General features: G+C 37.5%; 1 protein-coding gene across 5 annotated transcripts in view; it reads right to left on the minus strand.

The window, feature by feature from the left end:
• Positions 1 to 16,571, minus strand: part of LCLAT1 (lysocardiolipin acyltransferase 1) — a 118,267-nt gene that overhangs the window by 100,984 nt on the left and 712 nt on the right. For 3 of the 5 annotated variants that reach the window (XM_061350542.1, XM_061350538.1, XM_061350544.1), the window contains exon 3: positions 7,282 to 7,390. The exons of the other annotated variants lie outside the window; for them this stretch is intronic. In XM_061350542.1, the coding sequence (XP_061206526.1) occupies positions 7,282 to 7,310 (29 nt within the window). In that variant the 5' untranslated portion in view covers positions 7,311 to 7,390. The remainder of the gene's footprint in view (positions 1 to 7,281; positions 7,391 to 16,571) is intronic. 5 annotated transcript variants of the gene reach the window in all.

A 16,571-nucleotide genomic window follows, 5' to 3' on the forward strand; every position in this document is an offset into this window, starting at 1 on the left:
CATTCAAATAACAAAGGTACAAATCCCACCCTCAGTTTCACTCAACTACCAGTAGCAGGTAGTTAATCAGAAGCAAGCTGATTAAAATCACAGAATGGTTTGGGTTGGAAGGAACCTCAAAGATCATCTAGTTCCACCCCTACAGCATCCCTGGATCCTGTAACCTTCTTAAAGGCAAATGACCAGTGATTCTTATCAACACACTCCACCCTCTTCTGGAATCTTGAAAATAAAATTTAAAAGTATAAACTCTCTATCTTGTTCTAAGGAAAAGTTCCATTTTATGCACTCTTACTAGAAAGCACTGTTAGCTGTAAACATCACTTTGTGTAGAACAACTTAAAGGCTTCAGGGAACACAGAATTAGTGGAAGAAAGCAGTCAGGAGAAAATTAGCTCTTGCATCTGGGATTTGTTCAGACAGTTATTATGGAGTAAGCGATGTTCTTGACATGCTCTCAGGAAGATCTTGTTGAGCTAGCCAGCTGTCCAAGGCGCCAAACACTAAGATTTAATCACCCTTCAACTGTTGGAGAAAGTTCCCATTCTGCTGCAGCAACAGCAGGATAGGAACTGGGGAAAGGAAAGACAAAGCCGTATTAATAGGCACTGCTGGCATGACCTTTAAGGAACAGCTGGGAGCTACCAGCTGAGACAGTAGAACCAGTATGAACAGTCATGTAAAAAGATCAAGTCTGTAATGACTCCTTGTAAAATAATTATTTGTAATCTCATACAGCCTGTGTTGCTAACACCAGAAGCAAAGGAAAGATAAGATGCCAGCTGGAAAAGTCTAGTCCAACAAAACAAAAATAAGTATTCCTGTTGCCTGCATTTTAAAATATATTCACCACCACCCCAGACTATCAAATGTCTGAGATACTTCCAAAGCACAAAGGGCTTTTTCCCCCCCCTCTCTAAAAGATTAAGAGTATAAGAAGCACAACCAACAATCACTATTTTATACAATAACAGTGCAATACTATGATTCATTTGCATGAAGTCTAAATATATTACCTTTAAATAGAAAATGCAGCTAGTAATTTTAAAACCAAAAATAGAAAGATATGTGATGTGAATCCTATGTGATTTACTCCTAATTTGAATATATTATGCTGTCTTTCAAATGCTTCTGTAGGTACTTCTCAGCTTTGCTATTTTTTCCCCTTTTCACTCATTTATTTTTCTTTTGCTTACCAAGATAACATCTACTTACATAAAAGCATTTGTAGAATTTTATATAAAAAAGGCCTACATCACTACCCTACTCCAGTAACCCTGCTGATATGAAATGCAGATGCCATTGTAGCTGAAGAAAAATCACATGGCAAAGAAGATGACAACGAAATATGTGGGAGCAAATACGCAAATAAACCCTTTATAATGAAAGGAAATAATACTCAAAGTCTTCTAAAAATGTCAGATAGGGGAACTCAATAAAGGTCAAGACAGTTTGAAAGGGAGAAGTTAATCAAAGATTTTCTGTATTTACAGTCTTTTGTTCCATAATGCAGTACAGTGTACTCTAGGTTACTTTAAAGTTAAGAAGTGACCTTTCTTGCCAACACTTGCTGTTCACCATCCCAGAAGTCCCAAGTTTTGCCTGAAGCAGCCAGCCAAACCTGTTGATGTGTAAATCTACACCTTGCAGGATACAGAACCACAACTTACATGACAGAACTTCACCAACATGATTACTTTTCACTGTTCTTGTATAAACCAAAACAAACAACAGGTGGGGAGTGACCCCAGAACTTGATTCATGTATTTTAAACAGCCTTTAATGTTACCGTTCCCACAACTAGCAAATGAAAATAGGTGAGGCAAATATGTTTGTGCCAATAAAAATGTTTTATTTAACAACAAAGTGTGTGTCAAGAAGGCCAATTCAAACCTACAGGCACGTTCTGAAGTTGCTGAATTTAGAGCCACTCAAACTTGTGAAAATAAACAAGTATTTCAAAGTGGGAGCATTTTCATTACAGAAATGACCGAGATTTCCGTCACTTAAAGGAAAGTCACCTTTTTAATCATTTTCTTCAAACTGTCACTCTCAAACTGAAAGCAAAATCAAGAATAAGACACCGTTTGCGATACTAGGCATGCTCTTGAAACCTCTTACTTTTTTTATGGCTTAACAACCACATTTTCCTGTGTTGAAAGTGCGTCTCTTCCTTCTTCTAGCATAAGACCATTACACAAGAGTAGAAACAGCCTATAGCAAAGCAGACTGCAGAGCACATAACAAGTGCTTCTGTCCTTCCTCCCTCAGGAAAGAAAGTTATTTTTCTATGGTGGCTTAGTTGCAAAGTATGTTTAAATTGCTCTATCGGCCACTTAAAACTACCTCAGTTCACAATTCACATGCCTTCTAAGACACAAAAGAGGAAAGGAATCTTCTTTCCCAATTAACACCCCCCATTCTGCAACGTACTGTAAGTAGTTATCTCTCCTGAAGCTCATGAGACCTCTAAAGGAATACAGAAGGTACCTCTTATTTTAAGGAGAATTATCTTTGCCTGTTAATCACTTATGGGTGATCTCAAACCAGTGAGGACCGTATGAATATGAAGATCAAGACAAAGATGACAATTTCAAAACGATCACTGCCAAAAATAAATTAGAAAAAGGAAAGAGGTTAAACTGTTCCCAATTTCAAAGCTTTTTATAATGTGTATAAGCTCTCAGTATTCCGCGCCATAACATGGGCTAGCAAAATAGTAAAACTAATATGGGAAAAGGTAAATATATTCCACAACAAAAAGGTTCAATGAACTTTCAATATTTTTCTTTCTCTCTCTTCTCCCTTCCTCCCACATTTGGGTAAGAGGACGCAATACCAAACATCGAGGTACACTACAAGACATGAGCAACAACTGAAAGATCTTTTTCACTTAGTTATATTAAGCCATGACTTTTTCATAGTGCTTTCCAGAGCAATCTACAGTAATCTGCAGTATGCAAAAAGTATATAACAGACAAACAGAATCAGAAGTTATTTGATAAGCATTTCTCAGGACATCAGATTTTTTTTCAGTAAGTACCATTGTGGCAAAGAAGAATGAGATTAATGGTGACAGAGCAAGAAATAGAGAAAGCCATTCTAGAAAACTCAGCATAAAACTCCTGGCATAAAAGTCCTGGCATTGCTTCAGGCTTCAGTTTGGCAGCTGCTACAGACACATCTTATCTTCAAGCCATACACCACAAAGACACTCAGACCAATCATTTTCTGCATCTCAGAATGTCAATAAACTGGAAACTTTGATGAGGTTTGGAAATGGAAATGCATCAGCACAAGTGTAATGAATAGAACAAAGCATAACTTGCAAAACTAGCTTTGCACAAAGATTGCTCTTATAGGATTTTATATTCAACCAATAAAATTAAGGTACATCGATAAATAGCTTATGTCTTATACTGGTGGGATTTTAGGTATTTTAAGGGAAATAAGAAATTTTAAAGTGATCTAAAACCTGTAACAGCATAATCATAAACCCTTTTTAATGGTAACAGATTTGAAGCTTTAAATGAGGTTTAACTGCATCAGTCACTAAGGAAAAATTTAATCATTTCCTGATACTTCACTGAAATTCTTACACCAAACTACAACAAAAATAAGTAATAAACACTTTTAGAAGGAATATCAGAAGAGGATTCTCCTCCAGTTTTTCAGGAATGCTAAGGATTTAAAGTATTCCCAAATGGCTGGCTGCAATTCAACACAACACAGCTAATGGGACTCATCTAACAATTGTCCCATAATACGTAGTCAAATCATTTATCTTTATAACTTTCCATCTCTAGCTTCTATACTGTCAGATAAAGATAGCAGGCATATAGACAGAAAATCACATTAATATATATCATAACTGACCCTTTTACACCAAAAGTAGGGTTTTCTATATGTTAAGAACCAGCTCAATTCAGCTGCAAGACGACCCATGAAAGAACATAGACAATCTGCAATTTTGGTAAAGTTGCTATATATTTTGATAATATAATTTAGTCACTTTCTATTATTCAGGTCAGAATTATACTTTGTAGCAATATCTTTTTTTTTTTTTTCCCCAATCAACAGCTGAAGAAAAGATTTAACTGACCATCAAATAAGATAAACTGGGATAAAACTACAACGCCAACCTTTGTGCCTCATCAAAATGCATCCCTGCAAGTTATCCACCTGTAAAGATGTCTGCCAGCTCATCAAATAGGCTTTGTCTCATTCAAAGCATCACAAAAGATGAAGATATATTTAGATCAAATAACTTCAAGTACATTTTTAGGCTTAACTTCACTGTGAAAGCCAACAAAGACTGGGCAAACCTATCACTAATTAGACAGTGAAAGTCAATCAGTGCATAGTGGTTCAGTATTAATTTCCCAGAAGAAAGGCATTCCAATCAACATCCCTTATCTTGATTGCAGAGTCATCTGACTGGTCCTAGATGGCTAATACAGTTTTCACTATAAATAAAACTTCAGAATGTGACTTGACAAATTAGAAAGAGGCTCTTTCCCTCTTCCTTCTTCTTGAAACAGTAATCACATGCTCAATCATTCATACGTGATACACAAAGAACTACTTCATTCTGGACAAAAGAAAGATTTATGTGATAGGCATAAAGTAGGATCTATATAATTCAGGCAAACTGCAGAATCTGCTTTGTAGAAATAACCTGGGTTACTCGGATTATTTTTTTTCTAGCCCTGACATGATTAGTGGTCTTGATGCTATATTCAGGAACTCAGTGTAGATCTCTTTGGAGTCTGCATTGATCTACGATATCTACCAGTTTGCATACGATTAAACAGATTGTCAGTAAAGCACATTGACAAAGCATATTGATGAAGAGATTCTGTGGGTTCTGCCCATGGCAGGCGGCTGGAACTAGAGGATCTTAAGGTCCTTTCCATCCCTAACCATTCTACAGTAAAGCTAATGTACAATAACTAGTTTTAGCCTGAAAAGCTGAGTTCTGATACTATACCACTGGAATTTACATGAGGGAGAACATCACCTTTAGTAAGGGGTTATCCACAGTGTGATTACAGTTTCCTAGGTTCACAGCTAAAAGATCAGGGCAGTCAGCACCACCCAGAACACTGTTAGTGAATTGTTACCTTCATAGCACACTCAAAAAATATTTGGAATGCTGAGGCTGCACAATCAAACATATGGAAGTTACAAAACACAAGAATTAAGGCTGTTCCTTCCTGGCCATGCTATTTGTTTTTTCAAACAGGAACCCTGCCTCACCCAATGCACATGCTGTGACAGCAGGGCTAACAGGGAGAAATTACTTTGTATTGCTTTTTCCCCTTCTCATAGTACAGTGCTAAAATTAGCCTAAGCTATTAAAACCCTTTATTTTTAGCTTTTTCCTCCATATTATACACATTATCCTACTACCTGAAAGTATATGCCAGTCATTTATCAGTTATTATATCGAAGTATATGAATTGTGCCTGCCTAATCTGGAATGTTTCCAGACTAATGTTTTTCAGAGTATCTGTCACTGTGCAGTACATCAGAAGCATAATTCACAGTTGCTATTAGTTTCAGTTGCAGCTGTGAAAGCTCTGCATTCTTTATAAGCACCCAGGTAGAAACCTTACTATTCAATACAAGGATCAAAATTAGTTATTGTTAATTACATGTCTTGCTTATCAAGTAAAAAGAAAAATCCAGTTCTTCAGTGGCATTTAAACCTTCAGATGACCATCTTATTCAACCCTTTATTCAATTCACAGTACAACATCAAGCATATGCAAAATAAAACACATTCTACAGACCCCACCCCATAAATCCTTAAGGCATTCCTAAAATAGAAGCCATCCTGAACAGCAAGTTTTCTAAAGGGGAAAAGAGGTAATGTGTTAATGAAATTACAGACTGTCAGCTCAAATGTGGAGATGTGGGTGTCATTAAAAAATCTAGCCCATATATCATTTGGTACTTGGGTTTCTGGTGGTATTTTAATGCAGTTGAAGATAAGTGTGAGAAGAATTTGGGGAAACAACATCTGCTCATCTCTACGAGCAATCATGAAACTTAAGAAATGCAATTTTAATGTTTTCAAGGAACAAACCAGAACATTCTGATCTTCATGAATTTCCAGAAAATAATTACAATGAAAAGGTAGGGTCTTAAAACAGGCAAAGACCTAGCACTCCTGTATACACTATTTATGCTAAAATCAAAACCTCAACATTTCAATAGGTCGCATCACATCTAAGCATCCCCTTCATTCTGTTCACCTAAATAAATTAAAAAAGAAAAAGGCTGGAGCATTGTCTATAATGTAACAGATAAGACTCTCTGTATTTGCTACGTTTCAGGGTAGCTCTGAGAGCATCAACAAATTAATGGGGAAAAGAACAAACTGGTAATTAAACCGAAAGCTGCTGTTTTAAACTATTACAATAAATCTGCGTATTCAGTGTACAACTCCTTTAAGGCAGCAGGCTAGGCTGAATGACAGAAAGTGTAAATGCTATCATATTTAATGTTTCACATGCCTGATCCAGGTACCTTTTTATGTGCACTTCAATATTCTCCTCTACAGAAGCCAAATAATGCCTCCTAGTGCTAATAATTGCCCATAAAAGAGCCCATTTTCAAATAAAGATGTTACTATGAAAATCCTAAAATGTAACCTATTTCCATTTGATATAAATTCTGTCCATCAAGAAGAACCAATGTAAGCCAGCTTATAGAATTTGAAGGTAATAAAGTATAATAACACCCAAGTCTTTCTTCTCTCTCTTTCCCCCTGCCCTCCTACTAGTTATATTTCAGTCAGCATATTTCTTTATTCTACATTAAGGAACAACTTACCTAAGTCAACTTCCTTCTGGAAAAATAAATTCATGGCTTTTAATAATGGCTGCATTTAAAAGGGGCTTATGTAGAACTTCCTTAACCTTCTTCCGGAGCAAAAATAGTTAAAATGCTTTAATTAATCCACTTTTCCTTAAGAAATATTTCCTTTACAGTGTTTTTAATATAACTCAATATTGGCTGCATCTTTCCTGACAGCTGGTATTTCCTTAACAGAGAATGTCTCAAAAGGTTTATGTATAACATTCTTTCTAAAATTCATTTCCTTTCTGTGTAAGAAGTTAATACACCAGTGAAAAAAAAAAATGCAGGAATGTTTCATGCCATGTGGGTTATAACAGTTCTAGAGTTTTGCTTTAAATTAGCCCAGTAATGTTTTTGTAGAAATATTACCAATGTGGCTGCAGCTTAACGTTTGGAAAAAGGAAAAATACTTGCCCACAACTTTGCTTCTCTCCAGATCTCATCCCAATATGAACTTCACTTTTATGTTCTAGCTCTTCAGTACATGCCTGGTAGAAAACCGAAAGCTCTCAGGAAGGTTCAGCTTAGGGGAAGAGATGTTAACAAGAAAATAATCATATAATTAATAACAAGAGACTGATGGTTCTGTACCAAATAGCTCCCAAACCAGAAATCAAAGTTCTTGATAACTTCACTCTAAACATTAAAATTATTTATCGACTTTTTCATAAGAACGACAGACACTGAGATGCAACTTCTCCGGGACGGGGGAGGGCGAGGGGGGGGGTACGCGTCCATATGAATACGAACTCCCAAGTTCTTAATAGCTGGAGGACTTGCCCCCATTGCACGCAGAAGAGCTAAGGCCCCACATGCAAAAACCCTCGGAAATGGGAACTTTACAGCATATTGAGGGTAAACAAAGGCATTTGCTCTACAATCTGTAATATATACTACCTGCAAACCGCTTAGCTAAATGGCTGGGGAGCTACAGCAGTAACAGCAGTCTTTAAGTGATGAAGAAATACCTGCTGATAATTCCTCTTTCCTCTTGTTATGCTATAAGTATTCATTAAAATATTACTCTTCTGCCAGGTCTGACCATTTTCAGTACTGCTGAAAACTTCCATTCTAAAATATTCAGCAGCCTGTGGAACTCTACATACAACAACATTGTGCCACTACTATTTTCCATTTTGGGGTATTTCCTATCCAATATGTCATTTTATGATGCTGCTAGTAAACACTGTCACCTGTGTTAATACTGTACATAGAGAATATTTTGCACTGAAATCCAAAGCTACAGCTACCAGTTTCCCTAAATGTTAAGGTTTGCTTATTTTAGGTTTATGAATAAATGACATGCATATAAACTTCAACAAAAGCCTGTCGTAAATATGCCTTTTTCAGCTAATTCTACATTTCAAGACACAATGAGAGGTGACAGAGACAGGAAATGGAATCTTTCTTTCTAATACGCAAACTCATTCTAGCTTACTGCTTACAATGATGGTAGCTTTTGTTCTGAAAGCAAGCTTAATTCTGCACACCCAGTGCTCATGCTAAAGCTATGGAAAATGTGCAGTTATCAGTCTTAGAAGATTTTTATGGGTGCCTTACATAAAGTTTAAAAGGAACAAAAAATGGCCACGTTCACCACTTCTTTTTGCCACTGCCTACATGTAAAATGCATCTTGCTAACATGTGACTGACCCAGTGAAAGCTTACTGAATCCTCTAAACTTTACATAAGGTTCTTTCTCTAATTAAAAATAATTGCTATTTGTATATTTTCAAAGATACTCTAATGCACGTTCTGCATATCGTATCATATTCTTCTTCACTAGACTAGTCTACTGCAAATTACTTCAATAACAACATAATCTTAGCTGTCTTCCCTCTGAACAGAAGATAATACGTATCCCCATGTTATCAACAATCACTTCAGCAGTATCCCTATTGTGACCACTCAAGCCCTATTTGCCTTTGCCTAGAATTAATTTCCATACTGCCATAACTGCAGAGCCTTTGTCTCAATTTTGCAGATCAGTTATCTCTCAAGGTCCTTCAATGACCTACTACAATAGCAACACACAAAGATACAGCTTTTTAACACAGGACATCTTCACAGGCATTTGTCATTCATGAGCTATTAAGGTGGCAGACAAGATAAACACACAGCTCTTTTACTCACTGTCAGGACCTAAATAAGATGTGTTATTCAGTTAAAGCATTGCCTTAAAGTGGGATTTTTTTTTATTGCTTAGTGGACCTGACACTGTTCAACATCTAACCCTGTATCCAACAGAGATGCAAAATTAAATGCTTCTCAATATTTAGGAAAGAGACCAAGATTCTTTCTTCAGAATAGGGCTGAGATACAGTAAGTACAATGCCTATCTTTACTACAATAGAAGTAAAAATCCCCAAAACATTCTGCAAAGAAAGCTTTTACAAAAATGACTGGTTTAAGCAAATTTTGGAAATTTGGATCTAAAGATAGAGTCATTTATGATAAAACAATGAAATATCCATTCTGTAACGAGCAGTAGACCCATGCAATCGCTGGAAACAGCGGGTAACTGTCAGGATTTTATTTAAAGCTTGGTATTCAAGTGAAAACTTAAACCCGATGTTCTTAATAGCAGAACACACTTCTCTGACCAAAGCCATGATTTTGAGAGACACACCCTTTGTCACATTCAGTGGTTAGAAATAGATGAGTTTGCAAAACACTTGTTATAAATCAGACTGGCACACAAGTATTTTTGTAAGGAAACTCTAGTGCAAAATCTATCCATCTCATGGAGACGGCACAAAGCACAGTGAGACCAATCCTGTTCTAAAACAGTTTATCCTCAAAGTTTAAAGAGCTCAAATGTACCCAGAACATTAAATTCCATCTTCCTAAACAGTCTGCAATTATTTAAGAGAGATTAAACCAAACCAAACATCCCCTTTCCAACCGTGAAATGCATGCCAATTCCCACAACATTGTTCCCACTATCTGATGATGAATTACACAAAATTAGTGCACTGGCAGTGCATCATTTTTACATGTCCTAAGGACAAATCTACTGACCTGGGCAAGAGACCTTGAAAAAAATTGCTAAAACTGTTTTCTTTTCAAGGAAATTCACTAGTTCAGCTGACAGATGTAGTGGTGCTTTCACACTGAAGAGGGAAGAACAGAAGAGAGCTATTGCCTATCAGGAGGCTGAAAGGATATGATTAGCCTCTCCTTACCAAACTCTGGCTCAGTAACTGTGGCAGGAGTGTATCACATCACACTCTATGAAATGTACTCAAGAGAAAGAGGTTTTCCATAGGTGGAGCATTAAAAAAAAACAAAGACAGACTCCAAACCCAACAGAGACTTAACAGGTAAGTATTCCTTCTACTTCTTTTGCTCTTTGAGAAGTCTTCGGTAGTTTTCCTTGGCTTTGTTAAAGGACTAAGTGAGGACTCCCTAGAGCACATGGCGCCCAACTCCAGCTGATACATAATCTTTACTCAGCAGAACCAGGGACAAGCTCCAAGCTCTGACCATAGCCTGAAAGCTGGAAGCCAGTAAGCAGTTTGGTTCACTTTGAATAAAGTTGATTTGATAGATCAGCATGTGGTCATCACTATCTACTGGCTTTATCATACCAGAAGAGTTAAAAATTGTTTTTCAATGAGCAGAAAAACACGTAACTACTGATTCACACGTAACATTCATCAGTGAGACGAACGCTTGAGAAATTCCCACTGTACCACATGAATTCTGGGTAAGAATTAGCCTAGTTAAGAAAAATCATTAAGTGAAATTAAAAAGTGTTTGTTCCATTTAAGTTTGTTAAAATACCACAAGCTGCAACAACTGGAAAAAAGGTAAGATTTACCAGTCACTGATGAATTTGTTATTGCTTACTACTGTCAGAGCATCAGCTTTCTCAAAACCAGTGTTCTTTGCATTATGGCAGATCATTAAAATCACAGTAACAAACATGATCTTGACAGAAAAGGGAACTGATCAGCTGAGCAGACACATGATTACTGTAAGATTAAGTATTAAAACCTAGAAGGATCCTAGTCTTCCTAGCATCTGAATAATAAAGCATCTGAAAAACTAAGTCAGATTTCTTACACTCTCATGTCCAACCCATGACAGTATTTCTTTTCTACATCATTTTCTACATATCCAGAAACAGTGTGCCACATCTCATGTCAAAACACACTGCATTCCATAGAATGGAAATCCACACAACTCATCTCCCTCTTACAACATGTGTCCTCCCAGTTCTTTGTGGAAGCATCTCAACTGACCTGTGATCAGTCGTAACAGTCTACCCAAAGAGAAACTTGCTGACAGGTTGACTCTCATGATCTTTGAACTTTCTGCCAACTGCAAAACTTTCTAGGTATAGCAAAAACCTTTTTTTCCCTGCCTTTGCGTAAAAATTAAGATATAAAATCGGTAACAGTTCAGAGGGCACTTTTTGCTTGATTTTTGTTTGTTTGGGGTTTTTAATACTTTTCTAGAAACTTAAACTACCAAATGTTTAGCACTAATTGAGGAAGCTGCAATAGCCACCTGAAAGATTCAACTCAAAACTTGTTCCCACTTCTCTTTGAGAATAGGTACAATGTTGAATATCTGCACAAAGCTCAACACTAGCTATGCATCTCTTTATAACGACAACTTACCAACTGAAAATGGTAACTATACCCTGCCTAAAGAAGTACAAGGCGACCATTGAAAACATCAGTAGTCTCCAAAACAACACTTGCATGAAAGTCTGGAAGAACAGCAAGCATTTTACTTTGTTTTATGTAACTTAGCTGCTTGATAAGTGGAATTTATAGTTTCTTTCTGAACAGCTACCTTTCAGATTTCAGAAGCACAGCATGAAGCGCTCTCAGTGGTATTTCTTATAAAGACACTACTAGTATCAAGTCATATTTGAGTCAGTCTATAAACCTTTTTGCAAATAAAAAATAAATTTAAAATCATTAATCAGCTTGAAAACATCCATTTCTGCATACATTTTTCTATATAAGTTAAATCACATTAGGAGAACATACTTTCCAAAATATGGCTTAAGCTAATTTTAAACATGGTTGGAAAAGTTTGGCCTACGCCGATTAAAATCTATATTTAAATGAAAGGAAAATTTAACCACAGAAACTGTGCTCATTTTAGAAAAACAAGCAGATCACTGCCAAAGTGCTGTCCTAAGTTTAGATGCCTGTCTGACTAAAACACTGTAATTACGAGAAACTAAAATGGATTTCTAAATGTTTCAAGCTGAAACAGACATTAATTTGCAAGATATGCAATTATCTTCTGAATTCAAACACATAACACTAATACTTGATCTGAACAAATGCAGGCTGCAGACTGTTGCTTGCGTGAAGATTTGGGAAATCGATGTTAAAGAATCAATATCAGCACTAGATAACAGTAACCGTGATGAAACCTAAGAGGAAAATTACCAAGTGATGTGGAATTAATTACTTACACATTATTTTCTTTGGGGAAAGAAAAAGGGTTTGAAACTGTCACCTACTGCCTCCAACTCTCCAACAGCTGAGATCAATCTGAACAGAGGATTCTCAGCACTTTTCTCACCGTTAAAACTGCACCAGTGGTCACACGAGGTACTTCACACAACATCTCACATGTAGCAAAACAGTGACATTTGTACCTTCAAACAGCAGAGAGGATCTTGCTAATAGATTGGAAGCATATTTCCTGTTACTTCACAATTAACATTTATATTTGGATGTAATCATTATCATACTGACCGTGCAAAAGTTAAAACAAAATTTTATATACATATATATGCATACGATTGCACAATAACCCTAGATCTGTGTGTTCATTCTATATTAAACCATAATAAATTCCAGTAACTTTGAATAGTAAGTTAAATCTTGAACTATAACAACCATTACCATTTTGATACAACTAACAGGATTCCAGGAAATCAAAGGAACTCAATTCCTGCCTAAAAGTCAGGACCAGTGTACTGGCCAGCACCTGCATTGCCTGTTATTGCTTCTCTTTGATTTAGCAAGAGAAATGAATCGCTTAGTTGTGTTTTATTTCTTGCTCTCCTATAAAAATGTGGGTGTTTGGTTATCTTATCACTCTCGTGACTACAACCAGTTTGTCTTCTCATTGATTTGGTGAGGGAGTACAAAACAACTTATCATATGAAAGCATCCAGGAACTGTGAGCATGTCTGGGGACACTGCCGTTTAGAGTAACACTTCTGTGATTCAAACAGCAATCTCATAAATGACCACAGCATTTTTAATCCTCTTTCTACAAGCAATGTGTGATCCACATAACTGCTTAGTATAGACTTATCATGCAGTCTATTCATTCATGGTACCTTTGAAGAACAAAACAAAGAGATACAGATTTCTTTCAAACGTAAGATATGCTGGATGCCTTGAATACAACAAAAACACCATAAATTCAATGAGAAGGCACTTGAGATTAAGCAGTACCTTTCAGAACCACTGACAGGAAAGCAATACCTTCTCCTTGATACCTAAAATAACATAAATAGCAGGTATCATACCAAAGGATGCCCAAAGAAAAAACCCTCAGGAGTTATGGGAGTTTTATTATCACAGATGAAAATTCTTGGAAAGGCATGTCTAAAAGGAGCAAGATGAAAAAAAAAAAATCAGTTCTGTTTCAGCCAAATAAAAAAAAAAAGAACCATAAAACAATGAAACCCAAACTAAACCTGTGGTCAAATTAACAGCAAATTAATTTTCTCAAACTCATGAAATGACAGAGTGTGAACCCAGTGTGCAATTCGTTTTGTATCAACGAATAAAGATTCCCCCAGTTTCGAGTGCCCAAGCATGTAAAAAACACTAACACAAGCAAATTGAGTAAATTAAGTTTATTACAGCAAACCAAGTTCACAAGCAAACTATTTCAGCTAAGAGAAAAAGACTAAGAAAAAGAAGAGACATTTTGTCTGTGTTTCAAGAAGTCTGCTAACACTACTCTCTCACATCTCACTGTGTCCTGCAGCAGCAACAATGGACTTTATAACTGCACCCAGCTCTGGAGCCTTCAACACAAGAGGAACATGGACTTGTTGGAACAAGTCCAGAGAAAGGGCCACAGAGATGCTCCAAGGGCTGGAGCACCTCTCCTGTGAAGAGGCTAAGAGAGTTCGGGTTGTTTAGCTTGGAGAAGACAGAGCTCTGAGGAGACCTTACAGCATCTTCCAGTGCCTAAAGAAGCTGACAAGAGATCTGGAGAGGGGCTTTTGACAACAGCAGATAGGGACAGGACACAGGGGAATGGTTTTAAACTGACAGAGGGGAGATTCGGATTAGATATTAGGAAGTTCTCCCCTGTGAGGGTGCTGAGGCCCTGAGGCAGGGTGCCCAGAGAAGCTGTGGCTGCCCCATCCCTGGCACTGTTCAAGGCCAGGTTGGACAGGGACTGGAGCAACCTGATCTAGTGGAAGGTATCCCTGCCTGTGGCAGGGAGTTGGAACTGGGTGAGTTTTAAGGTCCCTTTCAACCCAAACCATTCTGTGTGATTCTATGATAATGCAGAATTGTCTTTCAGCAGCAATTTACTTTTCACTCAGATCAACAAATGTCACATAAAACCAAACTGCAAGCCTTTGCCCACACTCTGCAGGAACCTGTTACAAAAAGTCAACTCCTAAAGTTCTGTTTTTCCCCTCTCTTAGATTCCCCCTCCCAGCTCTTATCTGACCAAACAACACACACACAGCACAAACAAGCCAGTTCTCCTCAGTCCCTAGCTAATAAAATGTTAAACCAGATCATGGAACTCAATATCACATACAGAACATGAGGGATCTTGTTTGTGTGTTTTCAGCATCACAACCTGATGGAAGAAGGAAAGGACAGCCTTGAACAAGAGTAAGTGGAAAACAGGAGAATGAAATAAGGAAAGAAAGGAGGATAAAGCAAAACAGAGATAGGTCAAAAGTGATGACCTGGGATGAGAAAAGCATAAACTGACACAAAGACTCTGCATGTTCCAAGAAGCTGGAAGAAGCAGCAGAGAAAAGGTGTGTTTTAGCAAAGCAGAGATGAGGGGCATGTTGGGCAACAGCACATGGAAGGACAAGTGACAGGTAAGAAAGGACATAAATGAGACTGTCTAAACAAAAATTAAGAGACAGAAATTCTACAGTAAGAAGTCCTGCATAGAATCAAATACAAAGTGAGTAGAAGGACGAGAGGATCTGCACCTGAGACCGTTCAGGTGATTAAGAATCTAGCCTGGCATTATTAAAAATAGCTGCTGAAGAAGTAGAGACTGCAGGAACAGATGAACCATGACAGGCTGCCACCTGAGCAGCTGCAGAAAAGATCTGCTGGATCAAGTAGCCCTACACTGCTAAAACCCCAGGTGAATGTGAAAATGACACCTCATTACACTTCCAATTTTCTTTCCAGATTGTTTTTGTGAGAAGGGGAGGACACTCCAAGAAAGCAAAACTCATCAAGACTGAGGAACATACCAGAATCAAGGTTTCACCATACAAGTTCAGTTGGGTTTTTACAGTAAGGTATCCTACTGTAATACAGTATTATTTTCCTTTCAAAATTCCTGCCTCACTGAGTACACATGGTGGACCAGCCCCTGAAGTCTAAATAACACTTTAGGAGACTTCCATTTTTCAGCACAGAAGCTCTGTGGCATGAAGTGAATGGAGAAAACAATCTGGAAAGATGCAGGCTTATACTTCCTTCACTCTTACCACGCTCCTTACACATAGCTGGCTTTTTTTTAATCCTTTTAAAATCCAAACTTTACAGAAGTTTTCTATGTAGCCCTGATTTTCTGAATGGCCAATAATGAGTTTTGGTTTCTCAAGGTACAGTTTCACATTATACTTAAGCCACAGCTGGTTTACATTAGTGCAGAAGAAGAAACAGCTCTCAGTTCATATCAGAGCACTCACTGGAATAACTTCCATCTGACAGAGAGCCATCCCCATAAACCTGTTAGATCAACTGTCCCTGAAATCATCCAACCATTAATCCACTACAAAGAGAGTAGCAGTAACCCATAACCATGTGTAACCATGGTGAAGGAGGGAGACCACACTCTTCAGCTACAGCCCACACACTGACCACACTATTCATGCTGTTAAACTGCACCTTGATTTGCAGAGGAGACAGGTATTACAGCTGCCACAAAAGCTTCATGTTCAGAATATTACATGATACTATAAAATCTGTTTACAAAGTCCAACAACTTGTTTCAGATTTCTGTGTTCAATTTAAGACATACTTTGGCTTTTCTCCTTTTATTTTTAATTCTAGTTTCCTCATTTGTAAAGTAAGAAGGGGGGTGCTGGTGGTGACCATCTGTTAATCTGTGTTTCAGTGAAATAAGTTTGTGCTTGAGAAACACTAAAATACTGCTGTGGTAACTACTACTAAAAAGTCCAAAGGTCCAAAAGCAGAGAGTGGGTGGTGTCTTCAAAACAAGCTACTATGGAGTGACATATGGTAAGCTGTAGTAACCAAAAAGCAGACTACCCGTCATGCAAGCATAGTCCACTCCATCCACTGGCACAACTAAAGCTTAAAAAAGGAATCTAGTGACAAGCAAGTCCTGTATCACAATGAATTCACATAAGCACAACTGTGAAGCTGCACACACAGTTTTAATTCTAGCATCTTTTCCAGTCTACAGCTTTTTGCAGCCAGAGTAATGCTCTGAACAGCCTGGTTGTGCCAGTTACATGCCTTGTT

Source organism: Neopsephotus bourkii, unplaced genomic scaffold (genome assembly GCF_033783945.1).
Source record: "Neopsephotus bourkii isolate Nb327-2 ecotype Australia unplaced genomic scaffold, CSIRO-AGI_Nbou_v1 NB_518, whole genome shotgun sequence".
Classification (NCBI taxonomy): Eukaryota; Metazoa; Chordata; class Aves; order Psittaciformes; family Psittacidae; genus Neopsephotus; species Neopsephotus bourkii.